Source organism: Haemorhous mexicanus, chromosome 21 (assembly GCF_027477595.1).
Source record: "Haemorhous mexicanus isolate bHaeMex1 chromosome 21, bHaeMex1.pri, whole genome shotgun sequence".
NCBI lineage: Eukaryota > Metazoa > Chordata > Aves > Passeriformes > Fringillidae > Haemorhous > Haemorhous mexicanus.
In genome coordinates, this window is record NC_082361.1 from 2,060,191 (window position 1) to 2,080,850 (window position 20,660).

General features: G+C 38.9%; 1 protein-coding gene across 2 annotated transcripts; it reads left to right on the top strand.

The window, feature by feature from the left end:
* Window positions 1-1,353: 1,353 nt before the first annotated feature.
* C5 (complement C5) lies at window positions 1,354-20,378 on the top strand. 2 transcript variants are annotated; one of them, XM_059865244.1, is made up of 41 exons: window positions 1,354-1,465; window positions 1,714-1,906; window positions 2,500-2,662; window positions 2,986-3,056; window positions 3,647-3,738; window positions 4,330-4,412; window positions 4,555-4,645; window positions 4,962-5,067; window positions 5,702-5,828; window positions 6,050-6,165; window positions 6,359-6,559; window positions 6,754-6,957; window positions 7,378-7,587; window positions 7,768-7,917; window positions 8,308-8,437; window positions 8,730-8,795; window positions 8,894-9,094; window positions 9,608-9,698; window positions 10,060-10,136; window positions 10,710-10,849; window positions 11,078-11,299; window positions 11,804-11,864; window positions 12,373-12,462; window positions 12,682-12,894; window positions 13,008-13,083; window positions 13,496-13,655; window positions 14,109-14,204; window positions 14,492-14,705; window positions 14,933-15,138; window positions 15,522-15,674; window positions 15,894-15,956; window positions 16,203-16,284; window positions 16,892-16,943; window positions 17,289-17,391; window positions 17,482-17,556; window positions 17,653-17,758; window positions 17,962-18,048; window positions 18,432-18,521; window positions 18,842-18,925; window positions 19,319-19,457; window positions 19,713-20,378. In XM_059865244.1, the coding sequence occupies exons 1-41, from the start codon at window positions 1,401-1,403 to the stop codon at window positions 19,840-19,842; spliced, it is 5,079 nt and encodes a 1,692-aa protein (XP_059721227.1). In that variant the 5' UTR covers window positions 1,354-1,400; the 3' UTR covers window positions 19,843-20,378. The 2 variants fall into 2 exon arrangements, with proteins under 2 accessions (XP_059721227.1, XP_059721229.1); XM_059865246.1 differs by having other exon boundaries at window positions 14,492-14,663; window positions 19,713-20,374.
* The last annotated feature ends 282 nt before the right edge of the window (window positions 20,379-20,660 follow it).

Here is a 20,660-nt window from a genome sequence, read left to right on the forward strand (position 1 = left end):
ATCGCTGTATAAACAATACAACCTTCAGGGGTTTCGGTTTATTTCTATCCCGAGCCGCTGCATAAACAATAAAACCTGCTCAGCTGCTAGGTGTTTTTTCCTTATGCTCTATGTGTGTGTCACGTTAGCATCTCACTACAAAATTGCATATAAATGGGATTTTTTGGAAATACACAGTTTATTTACAGCTATAAACTCTGCATGTCAGGTCTAAATCCCAGTCATTTTCACAGAGGCGTGTAAATAAATCTCTTTTTAACACTTGGACTGTTCAGCATCTGTGTGAAATACAGGGCTGAAAAACCAGTAGGTTGTGTGTCTGAAAAATGTAGAAAAGGAGCATGATTAGATTTAAAAAACACTATTTCAGGTTACTTTTAAAGCATTTCCCAGTGTCCTTCACTATTTGCCTTTTCATTTACGTTCCACCCCATTGCTATTTAATAATACATGTATTGCCCCTTCATTTCAATAACGTTAAGCATCCTACATTTTATAAGCTTTTATTCAATTATTGCTTCTCTTCTAGTTCCGTACATTTGGTGAGAAGCTGACCTCACTGTAATTTCACTTTATATTGATCAGAAACAGTTTTGTAAAGGCTTTTCCCGTAAAGGCTGACTGTGATATTTGTTTAAACTTCAGCATTCTTGCACAACTTTATTGAACTTTACATAAACCCATTTGTTGAGGTGCTATCCCAGATACCCGGCCTGCAAAGGTTTTGTCCTCAATGGTTATGGGGAGTTTTTTTGCAATTTTTTTCAATTTATTTTTTGCAAAATGCTGTTTAAAATAGTGCATGTTGATATATTGTGCCCAAATATTTCCATATTGCAGGTTTTATTTGTAATGGAATTGTCAGAAAGTTGGCATAATCTAGAATACAAATGGCTGAAAGAAATTTGAAGGGAAAAGTTATTTCAAAAAAACCAAAAAATAATGCTGGTCCAAACACATCCACACGTGGTTTGATATAATTCAAATGCTTTTTTGCTTCAGACACAAATTTAAACTCACTTTAATTTAAAAAAAAAATTTACTAAGGACAGACTGAACTTATCTTTTTGTTTGTTGGGGTTTTTTCTACCTCTGAAAATTATTTTATTATGCAGTTGTCAGAAGGAAAGTGAGGACTGACACAGGATTGCTGAGAACATATTAAAAACTGGAATCCTAAATTTCAAAATCACTAAGTTTAGCAGATCTGGCTTCCCCATGAAGTGGCAATAATGGTTTAGTAAAATTTAGTAAAAATTCTTTACTAATTCTTAGTAAAGAATGATCTGCCATTAATTATTAACTGTGAGTGAAATGTGCTGGCATTTCTGCTCACCCACAGCAGAGGCTGTTTAACCCACCCTCATTAACATCCATGCTTTGCTCTTGTCCCAGACACAATGACTATTTTAATATCTTTTATTGTTTTACTATTTTCTGGAACGACTTTTAGCCAAGAGAAAACGTAAGTAAAAGCAAATATAAAATTTACTGGAAATGCTACTTGATTGCTGTCCTCTCTTTTGGGTAAATAAATCCAGAATTTGACCAGAGCCCATACAAAGGGCACTATCCAAACAGGATTTTAATTATTGTCTTCCAATAACCTGATTATCCTGTTTGCTTTAACGCTGTGCATGTCGCTGAATTCTGAAAGTAAGAAATCTGAAAGATGAGAAAGAAATCTGTTCTTGTTTTATATTCCATGTACAGATATGTCCTTACAGCACCAAAGATCTTCCGAGCTGGGGCCTCTGAGAAAATTGTAGTTCAAGCTTTTGGTTACCAGGAGGAATTTGCAGTCATCGTTGCCCTGAAAAGCTTCCCAGATAAGCTCCTTGTGTATTCCTCTGCTCAGATCTCCTTAACCCCAGCCAACAAATTCCAAGCTGCTGTCACTCTAACAGTAAGGAATTCAGACCTTTCTTGCACCCTTTTTATTAGCACATTTAGTCGTAAAAAAAGATGAAGTTTCAGTAAGTTTTCAGTTGTATAAACTGGGGAGGGAAGGCTAATGCCCCGATTTTTGGTCTGAAATTGGAATTATGCTGAATAAAATCAGTGTAACAACACTGAGGTTAAACACAGAATCAAACTGTTTAGAAACATTGCCTAACTTTAAAAACAGAAAGAATCAAATCAAAATACCAACCACAGCAGCAGCTTTGTTATGGCCAGGATTCATCATCTGCATAAATGGAAATCTGATAATTTCTACTGTTGTAACCTCATTGCTGGGCTTTGAACTTTGCTTTAGTTTAGTTCTGGGCATAAATAAAATGCAAAATTTCAGAATATCCTTTGCTTAATACTCCAAACCATCCTCTACCATGTAAGCAAGAATAAATCCGTGTGAGTGTTGGTATTTTCATTTAATGATACTCAACCACAGGGTGGTAATTGCTTTTCAGATACTTTTTGCATCAAAAAATACTGTAGGAAAAAATGCCAGAAAAATATTTTAATAATCTTCAAAAACCTTTATTTCATCTCCCCCAGGTTCAACCAGGAGATTTACCAAGAACAGATACTTCAGACAAGTATTTATATTTGGAAGCTGTTTCTCCACATTTTACAAGATTTAAAAAAATTCCTGTTTCCTATGAGAATGGGTTTCTTTTCATTCATACAGACAAACCAATTTATACTCCTGATCAGTCAGGTAAATAATGCTTACTTCTCCTGGCTGGTATTTAATTTTAAAAGTCTGCTGACTCTGCCAAGGAATTAGGATTTAATTGTTCTTTAAGCTCTTGGTTGTGTTGCATTGCCATTAGCTGATGGCAATTAATTTTTTTATCAGCAGAACAATACTTTGAATTATTTGATCATACTGGAAAAGTTAATCACTTCTCCCTGCCCTCCTCACCCTAAATTACTAATTTGTGGCACAAAGAGTGAAAGGTGTTCCTGGGAGTTTGTTAAAAATATCAGTAAATTGTTTGGTTGCTTTGATTTTGAGATTTATTGCTGTATTTCTTACAGTGAAAGTCAGAGTTTACTCTCTGGATGAAGAACTGCAGCCAGCTGGGAGAGAGACTGTGCTAACTTTTGTGGTGAGTTGCATTGAATTAAATATTAATATTTTGTAGCTCTAAAAACAAATAAAGGTAGGTAGGTAGATGGGAAATCAGTATTGCAGTCAATGTTTCATAAAACTCTTAGATGTTTTTGCAGGTAGCCAGACATCTTTTCAAAGATTTAAAATTGGCTTTGCAGAGTTGGATAGAGGTTTTCAAGTCCCAGATCTGAAGCTGTTCCAGAATGGAAAAAAAAATTATCTTTAATATCTGGACAAAGGATTTTTGAGGGAACTTTAATAATGTATGGGGTTTATCCTCTTTGTTTCATTTAAGAGATAAAAATAATCAGTATCTACCATATTTTTTAGCCTTTAACGATTGGCTTGTTATTACAGTAATTTTTTAGCTCTTTTAAGCATGGCTTTTACTTGGTGGAACTAGAGTAAAATATTTTATCAGAATTTCAGTCCGAGTTTTTCTATAAATATTTGTGTTTTTATGCTTTGAAGCTCTTAAGAAAAATATGTTATGGCCAGGCTGCCTCTGAAATCCCCTCTGAAGGATGAAGATTCCCCTTTTAATAGAACAACCTGTAACTGCTCATTCTGTCCTCTTGTTTCAAGGATCCTGAAGGAGTGGAAGTGGATATTCTGGAAGAAAAAGATTTTACTGGAATTGTTTCTTTTCCTGACTTCAAGATCCCTCCTAATCCTAAGTAGATTCATTTAATGTTTTTTGGTGAATTATTAACATTATAATACATTTTTATAGTGGCTGTCATAGAGTGGTTTTGCATGGAGGGCATGACTTGAAACTTGGAGATTTCTAACATTTCACATAGGGTGGAGTCGTGATATAAAGTTTTTCAAGCTCAGTTAAAAGAAAACATTAATGACAATTAAAGCTTTCTACTCTAGAGATATAAACAGTGACAAAGACGTGGGGTATTCATATTTCATATTTCATATGTGCTTCACACAAATCACCAGCATTTTCCCAGAAACAGCAGCATTTAAAAAAAAAAAAAAAAAATCTCTTCAGTTCTCCTTTTAGTCTTGAGAGGGTGCTGAAGCATTGCTGAGATGGCAGAAGGATGGTAGCAGGGGCTTGAGAATCTGGTTTATAACTGATTTCTGTGCTTAAAAGTAAATGTCAAATAATTACTGATGTGTCCAAGAGAATCTGCTCAAAGCAGGCCTTGAACACCTGCAAAAATCTGGTGCAGGATTTTCCTCTCTTAGAAATTATTACCATTATTATCATTAATTTTCATCTTAAACCTCGTTTGATTGTTGATATTTCATAGGTATGGAATTTGGAAGATTAAAGCCAAGTACAAGAAGGATTTTACGACCTCAGCTGTGGCAAAATTTGAAGTTAAGGAATATGGTAAGGTGTGCCCATGCTGTGAACCTGCATTTTTAGTGTTTTCAGGAACTCAAACCCCTTGAAATGGTCATGATTCTTCAGTGGCTCAGCACCTTCATGGCTAAAACACCCCCAAGTGACCTTTTTTCCACTCAATTTGCAGCAATGCCAAGCTTTTCCATCACCATCGAGCCAGAGAGTAACTTCATTAGTTCTGATAAATTCGAGAACTTCAGGATTGTTGTGAAAGCTAGGTGAGGAAATTGGCCTTGGAATCCTGAATATTTTTTATCTCCCCTTCTTTTACCTGAGGAATGATTCTCCTGAGTCCAGACTTTTCCTCTTTGCTTTCCTCAAGAAGCTCTTTCATCAAAATCATTTCTGCTGTGTAAGAAATCTAAGAGAACCTTCTTAAAATTCTCTTAAAGTGATTATATTTCAACAGAAGTGTTTAAAATACAGACATTTGTTTTCCATCTCTTGCCTAGGCAATTACTCTTCTTCAAAAACAAATGCTTTGTTACAGCCATTAAAGTAATCTTAAAAGCATTTATATTGTTTTATTCTCAGCTATTTTTCCAACAAAAAGCTTCCCAGTGCTGATGTTTTTCTTCGTTTTGGAATAATTGAAGAAAGTGAGAAAAGAATGATGCCTCAGGCAATGCAAGTAACGAGGGTAAGAGCAGCAAATCAAGTTTGTGTAGAATTCACATGCATAACTCAGGACTGATCCAATCCCACTGTAGTTTTTCCATTAAATTTGGTGAGAATGGGCCTCAAGTTGTAATTTGCGTCCACAGCTCCCCAGTGTGGACTTTTCCTGTGTAAGGTTGTCATCAGGGGCAGAGAAATGCACTTGGAAATGAAATTCAGGGGCAGCATCTGAGACAATGGCATTTCAATCTGCTGTAATTACTCTCTGGGCCAAACTGTGTGATTAAAATTGATATGAAATAACTTCAATGCTATCTATTACAGAATCACTGAAATCAAATGGAGACAAGCAGATCAAAATGATATTGATTTATTCTGGGGAGTCTGTTCTACACTAATTGTCCCCTTCCCTCATTTATTGAAGATGTCTCTGTGTTATCCCCACCTCTTGCTGAGCCTGCACACAAACTTTGCAATATGTGCCATTGGTTGATTAATTTAAAATAATTTTAGGGAATAAAAAATATTTAAATATCTCCACCCTTTGATTTCCTCTGAAAATAGACAATGAATAGAAACACACTGAATCTACACGTGGTCTTTGTATTATTTCTAAATTATTGACTATAAAGTGATAATTTCTATTTCGTTTCCAGATTGAAAATGGAGTTGCTAAGATCAATTTTAACAGCAAGAGAGCAGCAAGTTCTATAGGCTTTGACAGTCTGGAAGCACTGGATGGCTCATATTTATATATTGTGGCATCAGTATTGGAGTCTATGGGTAAGTCACTCTTTAATTGAAATTTTTCTTAACACTTCTGCAAATGTGAACAGAGCTAGAAAAGAAAATGTAAGGCTGACTTTCATAATATCAGAGTTTCTTTAATACTCAGTTCTTCTTCCAAAAACTTGTAAGGAAGAGCAGCCCATTCTCACTGTAGAAATGGTTGGGGATTAAACTTGGTTTTGGCTATTTGTTCCACGGGTGCTGTGTTTTGTCAGGTGGCCTCAGTGAAGAGGTGGAGTTCACTGGAGTCAGGTTTGCTGTCTCTCCTTACAAGCTGAGTTTGATTGCCACTCCTCTCTTTGTGAAGCCTGGACTTCCCTTCTTCATCAAGGTCAGTTCCCAGGAGCAGGGGGTTGCACATTTAAACCCCATCATGCACAAGCCTTGTCATTTTCCATCTCTATCACTCTATGGCTGATAAACACACTTTCATTTCATTTTTTGACTCCCTGTTGTAGAAGCAGCTGAGCAGCTTGGAAGACTCTTCCTGAGAAATGTCACCATTTCTTTGTCCTGGTGAACAGGTGCAGGTGAAAGACACCATGGATGACTTTGTTGGGAATATCCCTGTAACTGTCACTGCCAAATCCTTAAATGAGCAAATGGATGAGACTCACTTGATATCAGAGGGTTCAGAATCTGGGAGAAGAAAAACAAGCATCAGTGATGGAACTGCTTTGTTTGTTGTTAATATCCCACCAAACAGCAAAATGTTGGAGTTTCAAGTGAGTTAAATTGTTCCATTAAATTATTTCTTCAAGGGTGCAATTATTTCTTTGAGGGTAAGGTCTTGAGCTGGCTTCTCTTTTATTAATCCCTCTGAACAACATATTGCAGCATGATTTTAGCATTGTCATTGCTTGTTTGCTTAGGTATAATTCTGTTCTCAGACTATTCAGACATTTCATTATCTTTCCAGGTGGAAACTGCAGATCCACATCTTTCAGATGAAAACCAAGCAAGTAAAAGCTATGAAGCAAAAGCTTATTCATCCCCGAGTCAGAGTTATCTCTATATTGACTGGGCTTCAAACCACAAAACCGTGGAAGTGGGGGATGTAATAAATATTAATGTATATCCCCAAAGTCACTACATTGACAAAATACATCACTACAGCTATTTGGTGAGTAACAGATGTTTCTGCATAAAATATTGAATTGTAATTTAATATGGATGGTCATGGATGAAAAACCTCAGCAATCAAGAACTATCTTCAGCATAGAATATGTGCAGCTCAGGCAACTGCTTCCTTTCAGATACAATCTGTCAGCTTTATAGGAAAAACATAAGTCTCATGCTAAAATTTTATATTTATATGGTCTATTTTTAAAAAAATCCTTATCTGACATTGACTGGGATTGAGGACAAGTAGTGTTGGTCTCAAGAGCTATTTCAGAAGGTGGAATGTAGATGAAGGAAAAGAAGTGCAGAGACAGCACTTCTTTTTGGAGGAAGATATAAACTCCAATAATTATTACATGTGAAAAATAGACTGAATATAAAATTTGACTTTTTTATTCTCCATCATTTTTTTAAACTATAGATCACATCAAAAGGGAAGACAGTGAGCTTTGGAACTCAGGAGAGAATTAAGGATTTGGAATATGACCATCTAACTTTACAGATAACCCAAGAGATGGTTCCTTCAGCACGTCTCATTGTTTACTACATTGTCATGGCAGAAGGAGCTGCAGAGCTAGTGGCTGATTCAGTTTGGCTGAATGTGGAACAGAAATGTGGGAATAGCCTTGATGTGAGTAGCAAAATAGGCACTGAAATTTGTGGGTGTGCATTTGTTTTATGGTCAGATTTTATCTTGGACGTAGACAAGTTCTTTAACACTAAAATTATTGTAGTAAGTGTCTGCCATCAGCTGGATTGATTTCGGAACAATGTGCTTTCAAAATTACCAATCTTTGTTTTTAATTTATAGATTAAGCTGCAGTCAAGCAAAGAGACACTGAAACCAGCAGAGGTTGTATCACTCACCATGAAAACCCAGCACAATTCCTATGTTGCTTTGTCATCTATTGACAAGGCAATATATGGAGTCACAGGAAGAAGGAAGAGGGCAATGGAAAAGGTGAGGTAGCAGCCCAAAAAGAAAATCCAGGTGCTCTTTGTTTCATTTTACATTCAATAACTGATGTGTGTCGTGCACTCAGCCCGCCTGAAAATGGGCAGAAGAGCAGTTCAAGGCTGAGTGAAAGTTGTTTATTTAAATCTACAGTTCAAAATTATTAAAAGAACTAGTTTACAATCTTTTGAATTCCAGTAGATGTAAATTGTGGTTTTAAAAGCAGATCTGAACTCTCTCATCAGAACTCCACAGATCTGGCCAAAACCAGGTTGCAGTGGAGAATTCCATGCTGAATGGGCCACGGAGAGTATGATCTCCTTTGTTTCACAAAGAGCCTTTCCTGGCTGTGTTCTGAAGACCTTCTGGTAGCATGGCACGTGTGTTTCTCCTCAGATGATGCTGCAGCTGGAGAAGAGTGACCTTGGCTGTGGGGCTGGGGGAGGGCAGAACAACATTGCTGTGTTCAGGATGGCCGGGCTCACCTTCCTCACCAATGCAAATGCTGATGACTCAGAGGAAGCAGGTACATCCCTGTGGTCCAGGCATGGAACTGTGCATTTTCTGAAATGTTCCATTGTCATTCTCTGTTATTATCTTGGAACTCAAGGGGATGCATGTACTGATGATTTTTGAGGGGGGGAAAACATCTTGTGGAACAGTTACTGTAATCAAAATTAAAATACCTCTATGTTAAAACAGCAAACATAAAAAAGTTTCATGCATTTGGAATGTGATCTTGTGGAGTTATTTTTAAGAGGACAGTGCTATTACAAGAAAAGTTCATGCTATGAGTACTTTTTTATTTTTCTGGACAGGTGAACCTTGCAATGAAGTGTTAAGAACCAAACGGTCTGACTTCAGGGAAAAGATACTCAGACAAGGTGTTACAAATATTTCTATGTACATCATTATTTTTAAAAATCCATTTGGAAATAAAAACTTCATCTCAAGGAAGCAAATTGTTTTATTTTTATTTCAGTGGCCAAATACCGAGACCCAGAAGCCCGGCAGTGCTGCATGGCTGGAGTAAAAGCTTATCCAGTCTCTATGACCTGCAGGGAGAGAATTCAGAGCACACGGAGGAGCCAGAGGTGCATTTCTGCATTCACAGATTGCTGTGAATTTGCCAACAAGCTGCGGCTGGAAGAGCCAAACAAGCTCCTGATATTGGCCAGAATGCGTGAGTATGAGAGCTCTGGGTGTCCTGCTCCAGCAGAGCAGGGAGATGGAGAGGTGATGGAATCTATTAACCCCTCCCTGGTACCTGCCAGGGTTGGTCCAGACAGAATTTGACCAGTCTCCCAAAGCTTTGGTTAAATATCCCTGAGGAGGGCAGGAGAGCAGTTCTTTATTGTCTTCAGCTCTCTGTTCTGTTCACCCACATTTAGAACAAGCAGAACAGCAATCAGACACTATTAAGAGTAAACTTGAGTGCCAAATTTGAATCCTTTGCCCAGGCCCCAGACAACCAGTGGGTAACACCTCAGGAAAGATCTGTGGGTGGGTTAAATTCCTTGTATTCCATTCTCTCCCTATAATTGCTTGTTAACAAGGTGATCTGTCAGGGTATTGGACAGGTATTCACATGAGTAAATGGATGAGGAGAGATGAACACAGATTTTTGACTGAAGGTATTTAGATACCTTTTTTCTTGCATCAAGGTTTTTTTACTTAATTTATTTATGTTCTTCAGATTTTGAGGCTCTCTTGGAACTGGATGAGGCACAAGTTCGTAGCTACTTCCCTGAAAGCTGGTTATGGGAAGTTCACCAAGTTTCTTCAAGGTACTGCTTTTCTCAAAGAAACTTTATAGAAAGGAAGTGGTGAAACTGAGGTAAACTGGGTAACTTAGTTGTACCTGAGATGTGTGCTGAAATGGAGTCTTATCCAAACAAACTATTCCTGCCATGCTCCTCTCTGTGTGCTGTGTGCTGCCCAGATTGTTGAGCCATTTTCCCTTTCACTTTGGACCTTTGCTAAGTACCAGCCTCTGTGAAATCAGTTAAACCAAGTTTATTCAAAAGAAAATCCAGAATTGCTGTGTTCTGGCTCAGAACTTCTCTCTTAGAGTATTGGTGGTGATGAGCTGTGCTGTTAACAGATGGTGATTGGTGATGGATAAATGTAAAAACATTTTTAACACAGGTCCAAGACTCTGTCTGTCACCTTGCCTGATTCACTGACCACCTGGGAAGTACAAGGTGTTGGCATTTCAAATAAAGGTAGGTCCTGCAACCCAGCTAGCTTGAAGCTGAAGAATCAGGAAGCTTTGTAGAGCCTCTCAATGATTTTGACACTCATGTTCTAAAATGTTCATTTTCTGGTTGATAGACAAAGAAAACAAAAATATGTATTTTAGGGAAAGTAAATCACTTCATGTCATGTCAGGTCAGGGGCTGGGAAAACAGAGCCTGTCTTGTGTGTGACAGTGGCTCATAGAGAGTAAGAAGAAGAAAAAGTATTGAGTAACTCTTCCCTGGAAAACTTTACATTGTCCTGCCTCCTGGAGCTCAGGGACTTGAGATTTTCCAAGAGATTTGGTAATCCAAGCAGAGAATTTCTTTGGGAAGAAGAAACCCGAAGAACCTGGATGAGGTTCAGGTCAGCTGGGGTGTGAGGAGTGGTGAGAACACCTTGGATCAGGAAGCAAAAACCTGGGAACATTTAAGTTTGGACTGTTCAAAGTACACACTGGAAAAGCAGAAACCATCACTAAAGTGTGTCATGATCTTTTCAAACTTGTTTATCAGAAGGGTGGATGAGACACTCTGCTTTCATGTTTTTAATTCTCTCAGGTATTTGTGTTGCTGCACCTTTGGAAATCCAAGTTGTGAAGGACATTTTCCTGAGCATTTATGTTCCTTATTCCGTGGTACGAGGGGAGCAAATCGAGTTAAAAGGATCCGTTTATAACCATAAAGCCTCTGCAATTAAGGTAATTTGTGTTAATGAGTCCTGTGGAAGGGTTGACATAATAAACTAAAAAAGCATTTTTCCTGGGAGTATCCAGGATAAACAGATCCTTGGATGGGATTTCTTCAGTCCTTGAGGCAGAAACAGAGAAGTGGCATTACAGTAACAGAATGCTCAGTACAGGATTTGATATTTCTCTGGTGCCGTACCTGCCATTGAAATGAAACATTAAAATCTCTCCACCTTTCAGTTCTGTGTTAAAATAGCAGCTGGAAATGGAGTCTGTACCTTTGGAGATTCTGCAAGTGCTGGGTCGAGGATGAGGAGCTGTAAATTGAAGAATTTGGATGCTGGCTCTTCCTCAGCAGTCACATTCCGGATCCTCCCCCTGGAATTGGGTCTTCACACTGTCAACTTCACACTGCTGACCCCCAGGAACAGTGAAATTGTAGTCAAAACTTTACGTGTCGTGGTAAGGAAAAAAATCTCAATTTTTTTTTTAGCATTTTTGAATTTCAAATTGGGTTCAGTTGAGTCAATATAGAAATTTTGCTTTATTTTAATATCACACAGTGTTCTTGAATTCACTGAGGTGTGTGCAGTGGAAAAAGGAATGGCTGAATATTTGAGCACGCTCATTTTTAAACCTTGATTATAAGAACTGAAAGATTACATGTATTAAAAAAATAGATTAGAACTTTGTAAGCAAAGGAGAATACTTGATTCTAAGTTGTTTGGTTTGGATTTTCACTGAAACACGATCTTTTCCTTTCCTAAGCTTTAACTTTAATCTTTTAAATCAAGAATTGTGTGAGCTAGAACACTAAAATTCATGTGGAACAGCTGTACAACAGTTAGGTCAAACTACAGAAAAAGAAGGCAAAAATACTGTGGGTTTAATCTATTGTTTCAGCTGATATATTTGATTAAACAAAAATGTTTCCATTTTCTACCTCTTTATTCATAACGATCCCAGCCAGAAGGCATTAAGAAAGAACTCCATGCAGGATTCACATTGGATCCACAGGGTGTTTATGGTAAGAAAATTGATGATGTGTCTTTGGTGTATTTTTTCCTGGTCTTGATTCTTGATAATCACCTTTTTTATAATGTGAAAAACTTGGAGTTTCTCCTTCCTGAGATATTGTAAATATGTCCTTTCCCAAGGATTTCCTGCCTTGGCTTAAGAGAAGTTGGATTAATTTCTTAAAGGAATCTTCAGATGTATCTTTTAGTTTTGTTTGGTTGTAAGCTTTCCTCAGCTTTATTAATGGGAATAGAATATGTTCTCATTTAACCAAAGAAACCACAAAGTTTAGGTCCAGACCAGATTTTTTTTTGTTAACAAAAGAAACAGAAAGAGTTTTCACCTGTTCCTTTTCAAAGCTTGATGTTGTTTGCCTGTGCATTTGGGAATATTTCTGGTTTTCAAGTTTTGGTCGCTGAATTCTCAGTTGTAACCTGCAATCTGTCAATTACAGCTGAATCATCTGTTGATTTAGATTGTGCAGTATTTTATATATATATATATATCTTCAATTTCAGGTTCAATCAAGAGACGACAAGAATTTCGATATAAAGTCCCACTAAATCTGGTCCCTAAAACACAAATTGACAGAAGTGTCAGTGTAAAAGGTAAATAGAAAATTTTCATGCCCTGCATATGTACCTTTCCTCCTATTTTGTTCTAAATTCATCTGATTTATTCTTTTTCTTTGGAGAGAAGGCCTTGCAAGTCCTCTTTTGTGTAGAAATTCAAACACTTCCCAAAGAATGGTTGCTCACAGATTCTGCCCTTGGATTCGCTTTCACCACCTGATGTTTCAGTCAGTTTGGGGGCTTTTCCTTGCACAGGACATCTTCTGGGTGAAGTGATTGGCACAGTGCTGAGCCCCAGGGGCCTGCAGATGCTGAGCAGCCTGCCCAGGGGCAGTGCAGAGGCAGAGCTGATGAGCATTGCCCCAGTGTTCTACGTGTTCCGCTACCTGGAGGAGTCGGACAATTGGCATCTGCTGGGCCCTGAGACCCTGAGCTCCAGGACCCAGATGAGGAGGAAGATGAAAGAAGGTAGAAAAATCTGCTGCTTCTCTTGCTTCAGGGTTGTAGAGTGAGAAGGGTGATACATCTGAGGGAGTAAATATGATTCTCATAACTTTCCTTGTGCCTGATGTATCCCTCAGGAATTGTGAGCATCTCGTCCTTCAGGAATGCTGACAGCTCCTACAGCATGTGGAAGAATGGGCAAGCTAGCACATGGTGAGCTGAAAGGGGTTTGGGCTGGAAAAAGCCTAATTTCATATCTTCAGTAAGCACCAGACAAGAGTGTGATGGTAGATTTAAGCAGTGCTTACAACTCTGAATAATACCTTTTGATTCCTTGGTTTCACTTGCCAAACCTTTTCTTTGTGTCCATAATTCACACCACAACAACCAAGATAGCTTTGGGATGGAATGAGTTCTTACCCTGAAACATGGGAATTGATCCTGGTTTAAATTTATTTCTGTAGTTATTGCCCATTTGTTAAGTTAATTTTAAAATTAACCTTCATTATCCCTTTGAACCATGGGAGTGTGCAGGATACAGAATCCTAAGCAGAGTAAGTTTGTGTGTGCCCTCTGCAGTACCTGCCAGTCTAAACAAGCAGGATCTCTTTGCTTCCCTTGGCAGGTTGACAGCTTTTGCTTTAAGGATCCTTGGGCAAGTGAATCAATACATTAATCTTGATCAAATGGCTGTTTGTGATTCCCTTCTGTGGCTGATTGACAACTGTCAGATGTCAGATGGGTCATTCAATGAATTTTCAAACTACCAGCCAGTGAAACTGCAGGTATGAAACCCAAACCTTTTCTGTGCTTAGGCAGTAAAAGCTGAAGGCACCAGGAAATTAAGTGTTTTATATTTTAGGCTATAATTCATCAAAACACCCATTCAAGACAACTTTTCTCTTTATTCTAAATTCATTTAAAGCCCGGCACAATCTTGCAGAAATTTCTGTTTTCCCACAAAAAGTAGCTGCTTGCCACTTCTTAATATTCAGAAAAGGAATGTTTAGGTTCATTTCATAATCTAATAGTCCTGGCTTGTGAATAACAGTATATTTTGGATTCTTTTTTACAAATGAGCTATTACCTTCCAAAGAGTCAATGTATTCTCAGGTTTAACTAAACTATAGTTTTTACAGGAATTTCTGTTTGTTTCCGCAACTTAACACTGAGAAGTTCTATTTATTTAAATGAATTTTTATTTATATTTCATTAATTTTATTATTTGGTTTTTGTAGGGTACATTACCTCGAGAAGCTAAAGAAAAATCTTTGTATCTCACAGCATTTTCTATTATTGGAATTGACAAGTCAATGAAAATATGTCCTACTCAGGTAAACATTATTTTTATTTCTGCCAGCGGGCGTGCTCTGGGCTTCTAATTTCTTCCCTTTTCTTTAACATTTGTTTCAAAAAAATCAAGAGTTTTTTTCAGTTTCACAGATTTATTTGCTCTGTTAGTCTTTGTCTTTCAAAGCCAGCAAAAGAACCACAAGGAACTTCTGGATTCATTATAAACTGTTGTAGAAGACATTCTCTACCTGTACAGCCCTGACAGAGAAGCTGTGTTTCTTTAGGGTCATTGTGATGGCTGTGAGCTGTAAGCTGTCCATGTTTTCAGAAAATCCACGATGCCAGGAGCAGAGCAGGGGATTATTTGGTGCAGAACGTGCAGCTGGCCCAGAGCCCCTTCACAGTGGCCATCACCGCCTACGCGCTGGCCCTGCTGGACCCCAGCCACAGCGCGGCTCGGGCGGCCTTCTCTGCCCTGAAGAGAGAGGCCTTTGTCACAGGTACTGCATTCATTCTGCCCTGCAGAGAGGCCTTTGTCACAGGTACTGCTCCATCCCCACTGCTCCTGGCCAGCCCTGTCCCCATCAGCAGCACGTCTGTACTCAGCCCTTGGCAAACATCAGGTTACAGTGTAGGAGAGGTGGGTTTCCATCCCTGGTAGTGCAGAGTGAGCTCCTGCCCATCTCCTGGCCCTGGGTGGGCAGTGCCTCACCTGGTGTAGCAGAGCTGCTGTTGGGCTTGCACCTGAACCCTCTTTGTCCTCCTGCAGGTGACCCTCCCATCTACAGGTTTTGGAAAGATGCTTTCAAAGCACAAGAGCAGGCAACCCCCAGCTCTGTCACTGCACAAATGGTTGAAACCACAGCCTATGCCCTGCTCACTGCTTTGCTAAGAGGGGATGGAGACTATGCCAAGCCCATCGTCAAATGGCTCTCTGAAGAACAGAGATATGGGGGAGGATTTTATTCAACTCAGGTGTGCTTTTACATATTTTGTCCTCATTCTTCAAGTACCAAAATCTGAAACATTTTTTTCCATCCCTGGGCATTCCAGGCCAGGTTGGATGGTGCTTGGAGCAACCTGGTCTGGTGGGAGGTGTCCCTGGAATGAGAGGGGCTTTAAGGTCCCTTCCAACCCAAACCCTTCCATGATTCTATGATAGCAGCATTTGAAGAGGATAATTCAATTAAATAACCACACTGCCAACATCAGACTCCTGTGAATGGGATTAGTATCACGTGGCTCCATTGCCATGATGTTCTTGGTCTCTGGGAAATCTGACTTCTCTTCATTAAAATAAACTGAAATGTTACAAACAGAATCTCTGAAGTTAATTCTTTATGATTGGTTTCTGACAGGACACTATTAATGCCCTTGAGGCCCTGACTGAATATTCCCTCCTTGTCAAACGGCTGCATTTGGACATGGATGTTAAAGTGTCCTACAAAAATGGTGGACCCCTAAACTTATTTAAACTGACTGAAGACAATTTCGTGGGAAGAACTATGACAGTGAGTGAATAATACTGCTTTAAAAAGGGAAAGCAGAATTCTTAGCATCTTGGTAAATTTAATATATTTGAAAATTCATTTAAATTTAATATTTCTACAGAAGCTGTTATGTATTTGAAATGTAAGCAAGACAAGCAGATCCGCTGACCTGAATTATTGCTAATTGTTGCTAATCCTTTTTATTAATGTGTAACTTCTTGTTCCTCACCAATTCTTTAGGCACCTCTGCAAGATGATCTGTATGTAAGCACTGGCAGCAGCACTGGCATAGCTACAGTAAATGTAAGTATGCAACCAGGTTTTTTAGATGGAATTTCTCTTTTCTTAATAAGCTGTGGTTTTGCTCAAGAACTCCCCATTTCTTTCTATGCTGATAATTTGTTGGCTCTGCTTTGCTGGTATTTTTATATTACCAATAAACCAGACTTGTTTCTGTTATTCCCAGTGTGAATTTTTACAGTTTTATGCCAGTTTTCAGGATTGTTTAATGCTGCTTCTGTTTTGTCTGATTTTTTTGTGTGTGTGCAGGTGAGGACAGTGTATAACACCATGGGTACTTCTGAAGAGTCCTGTAACTTTGAACTGAAGATTGTTCCCAAGAGAGATGATGGTAAAGGGTTAATATAATCTTAAATGTGTCTGCTCAGGTCAGTGCAAGGGAGGGAGAAGAAAAAATCCTGGGTTTTTTATTAGTGTTTTTTTATTAAGAAAGAAATAAATTCTGCCACTTTCTAAATACAAAACTGGTAAAGAAATTGCTAAAAGCTTTTCTAGCCCTGTTTGAAATTACTGCCTTTTTGTTAATAGAATTAATATTTACTTTATTTCTGTTAGGTTCATTTTTAGTCATTTATGGAAGAGTTTTTACAGGTGGGGAAATGAGAAGAAAGAAATAGGATGGGGAGTGGGAGAGGTTGCAGTGAGTTCTACAAAGTACTCAGAGTTCTAGTCCAATTACAACAGGGGACAGAACCAAATTCTGAGTTTAAACAATATAAACACACAGTAAACTACATTAAACCTTAAAGCTGTAATTTCACCTGAATTACCAAGGAGGTAAATGTCATTTGTTTGTGGCTAGATAATGAATTCCTATAAAAACAGCCACCAAAACCATGTAAAGAATTACCTTCCAACTGTGAAAAGGCTTTGTGAGAGTTTTGGGCTGCAGCTTCTGGAGAGTTCTGAAATTCTTTGGCTCCACTTGCCACGAACAGGTCGCATTAAAGGAGAGGGGGAACCCCTGGGGCGCCTGGAGGCTTGTGCAAAGTAAGTGAGTGAGGGCTTTTATTGATAATTCCATCAGCTCTCCCAACCTTTTCTTTCTGTTTCCTCACTGTTATGTACGTGTGTGAACTGAATTAGAGCCAGAGATCCTGATCTCTGTGGGAAGGAGTGTTCAGGTTATATTTGGGCTCTCCTGGAACATAAGCATTAAAAGCTTCTTCATGCATGGTATTGGCAGAAATCTGAATGGATTCATTTTGTTTCATTACGAGTTTACTGGGGCCTAAATGTTGACAGAGTTTCCCTCAGGTTTTTCTGGGATCACATTCAAATAGATCTGTTTCATTTCAGTCATAATTAACTGATACTGGCTCTCATCTAATCCAGGTACAGGCCCAGTGCCAGGGAGCCCCGGTCGGGCTCTGCCCATGCTGTGATGGACATAGGGCTGGTCAGTGGAGTGGAAGCCAATCCAGAGGATTTATCTACTGCAAGTATTCAAGAATGGTTTTTCCCTTACTGGCTTTATATGACAGAGCTGTAATATTTACTGTTCTTCATCTTTCTCTGTGCCCTGCAGCTTGCGAGTGGAGTCGATCAGCTGATAGCAGATTATGAGATAAAAGATGGGCACGTTCTCCTGCAGATAGACTCTGTATGTTACCCCTTCCCTGACTGTAAGCACTGCTTTTACTCTTTGGAATCATTCTGCCTCCTTTAGAGCTCCCTAATTTGTGTGTCTCTCAAACAGGTGCCAGCTCACAAGTTCCTGTGTGTTGGCTTCAGGATCAGTGAGCTTTTCCGGGTTGGAATGCTGAACCCTGCCACCTTCACTGTGTATGAATATCATGCACCAGGTATGTGTTCCAGCTCTTCACATCCTTGTTTGCCTTTTAGCTCTGTATTCCCCCCAAAGAATTACATTTTCCCAGCTTTAACAGATTTTTTACTCCATTTTATTTGAAGCTCAGATGACTTTTGCCTCGCCATGTTTCAGTGTTGACATCTTAGACTTTGATTTTCTACATGTATTTTTTTTATTTCTTTCTGGATCTTCTAGACAAAAGATGCACCATACTTTATAACCCCTATGGAGATGAAAAACTGGTGAGATTGTGTGAAGGAGATGAATGCAAATGCATGGAAGGTAAGCTTTACTTAAAGATGTTTTTTCATTTTACTTGGTGGCTTCCCTTATGTTCAGTGTGGCTTTGCCCAAAGCACAGTGTAGTGCTTTGAGCAAAGCCACACTGAACATAAGGAAAAAGTCCTCATAAGAGCACAGCTGCTTCCCCTCCAAATTTTACATTAAAAAGGAATTTAAAGCTGTGTGCAGTGTGATCATGGAAGTCTGACTGGATTAAGTCTGGTGTTCGAGGTGTATTTTCAATATTCACTGTTCCAGCATGCAATCCCATACTTAAGGTGTTGCTCAGTTCATTTTCCCATGCAGGGTGATGGAAATGCATGTTTTCTTTGGGGACATGTGCTGGCATTCTCTTAGCCCTGCCTTTCCCTCTCTCCTCATAGCTGAGTGTGGTAAAGTCCAGGAGAGACTCGGTGGGTCGGTGACTGCTGAGAGCAGGAGAGAGGCTGCCTGCCAGGGGGACACTGCTTATGGTAAGGGGGCTCCCACTGCTCTTTCCCTGCTCTCCAGTGGCTGTTTGCTCTGCCTGCTGCTGCTGCACAACATCTTGTTCAAATTACAGCTGTAGTGCTTAGAAATTCAGTGTGGCTGCCAGTGGCACAGAGTAATGCAGAGAAAGGTGAGCTCTGCCCACAGCTTCCCTCAGATCTGGCGTGGGTGGCACTTCCCAGAGCATTCCCAGAAATCAGGGCTGTAAAGGGACACAAAGTTCTCCCTCTGAGCCTCTCTAAGACATCCAGGATGCATGGCAGGAACAAGGAGTAACCAGGTTCTGCTTTGTGTCTTTCTGCAGTTTATAAAGTGAACATTTTATCTCGCAGTGAGGAGGGGTTTTTTGTGAAGTATTCTGCAAATCTTCTGGACCTCTATAAAAGGGGTGAGTTCCATGTTTCTGCTCCTGGGAGAAAGGAGTTGGAATGCTCTTGGGCACTCACTGTCTTACCTGTTGGGCCTGTGGAACTGAAGCTGATGTTCACTCCTTTGTCCTCTGAGTTTAAGCATCCTATATTTCCTTAACATTACTATAAAATTAAATTATTTAATGTGCACAAGGCTTATTTACCATTCAGATTTAATTGAAAAATCTTTTACAAGAGACATGTTTTATATAATTAAATTTTCCTGTCATAGAACAGTGGCAAAGAGATTCCCCTGGCTGTGCAGTACTGTAGAACATTTTAGTGTTTTCCATCTAATATATGAATTAATGGAAATTCTTTCTGTGTAATTTTCCAGTTCTTGATTATGTTTTGTTTTGTTTTTACTTCAGGGCAGGCTTTTGCTCAAAAAAATAATGAAATAACCTTTGTTAAAAAGAAGTCTTGTGCAGAAGTTGAATTGAACCCAGGAGAGCAGTATTTGATCATGGGAAAAGAAGCTCTAAAGATAAGCATTGGTTACAGTTTCAAGTAAGTCATTTACCACCAGGATGTGCTAAGATTTAATCTTGAAGTGTTTGTATGTAATCATTCTTGTGAGGGACAGAGTTGATTTAGTTTTGAAAGTATTCAACCAGCAGTCCCACAATGTGCTGTCAGATGTGCACACTGAAAGCAGGATTATGAACACAGAGCCAGCACTTCCATATTGTAACGTTTTTTCTGTTTCCTTTATTTCCCTTCCCAAATCTCAGCAGCAAATATAATTTTGTGTTTCCTTCTTAGATTCCAGTACCCTTTGGACTCCAGCACTTGGATTGAGTGGTGGCCTTCAAATACAGCCTGTCCATCCTGTCAGGAGTTTCTGAACACAATGGAGGATTTTGCTGAAGATCTCCTCATCAGTGGCTGTTAATTCACTGGGACAAGTTTTTAAATTAAAAATCCAGATCAAATCCCATTGAAAAGAAGAAAAAGTCCTCACCTCTTTATTAATTCTTTTTGACTGAACACTCATTAATAGTTATCATGAAAAATTATCTTGGCATGCATTTTACAGCAATGTTGTTGCAGCAGAGTAGTGTTCAAATATGATTTGTAAGCTTGGATGAGAGAATAGCACAGAAGGGTGCAAAGACATTTGAAGTCAAAAGAGTTGGATTGACTGCAAAAACAAACATGAAAAGCACTGTCTTGTCACTAAACCCAAATCTTATCAGAACAGAAATATATGCAGCCACTTTGTAAGCTCTCTGTGAAAGAAACTTCATTCCTTAGCTTTTCCTTTTGTACTCTTTTTTTGAATTCCTGCATTTCCATTCCTGACAGTAACTGATGCTGGGTTTATGCTCTGCTTTCTTGTTTAAAAAAAGAAAAAAAAAATACAAAATGCTTCAAATATATGTGTGCCTTTATTATCTGTGTTTTAAGAAACAGTCATCTGAATCAACATCTCCTGTAACCTAGGTGGATTAAAACAAATGTTACTTTGCATTTGATGAGTGAATTTGACAGTTAAAAATCTTGCCTTGCCTCCAGGAAAGTGGCAGATGAAAGGCCAATTTTCCTGCTCACAGCTCCTGGCACAAATCACCTTGGTTCCCAGTAAAACTGAGAAGAGAATTTGATACAAAGTACAGTTGCACACTTTTTTATTTGTATTGAGGAGTTGCCCAAAAGCAGCACGTCCAAGAACTTTAAAATTACTGTTTTCCCTCTCTCTTAGGAATATCT

Bases quoted from the DNA above. Each gene is read 5' to 3' on its own strand.
- C5 (XM_059865244.1), top strand. From the start codon at position 1,401: ATGACTATTTTAATATCTTTTATTGTTTTACTATTTTCTGGAACGACT. The intron at 5,068-5,701 runs GTAAGAGCAGCA...TTTCGTTTCCAG, and splicing joins AGGCAATGCAAGTAACGAGG to ATTGAAAATGGAGTTGCTAA. The intron at 15,139-15,521 runs GTGTGCTTTTAC...GGTTTCTGACAG, and splicing joins GAGGATTTTATTCAACTCAG to GACACTATTAATGCCCTTGA.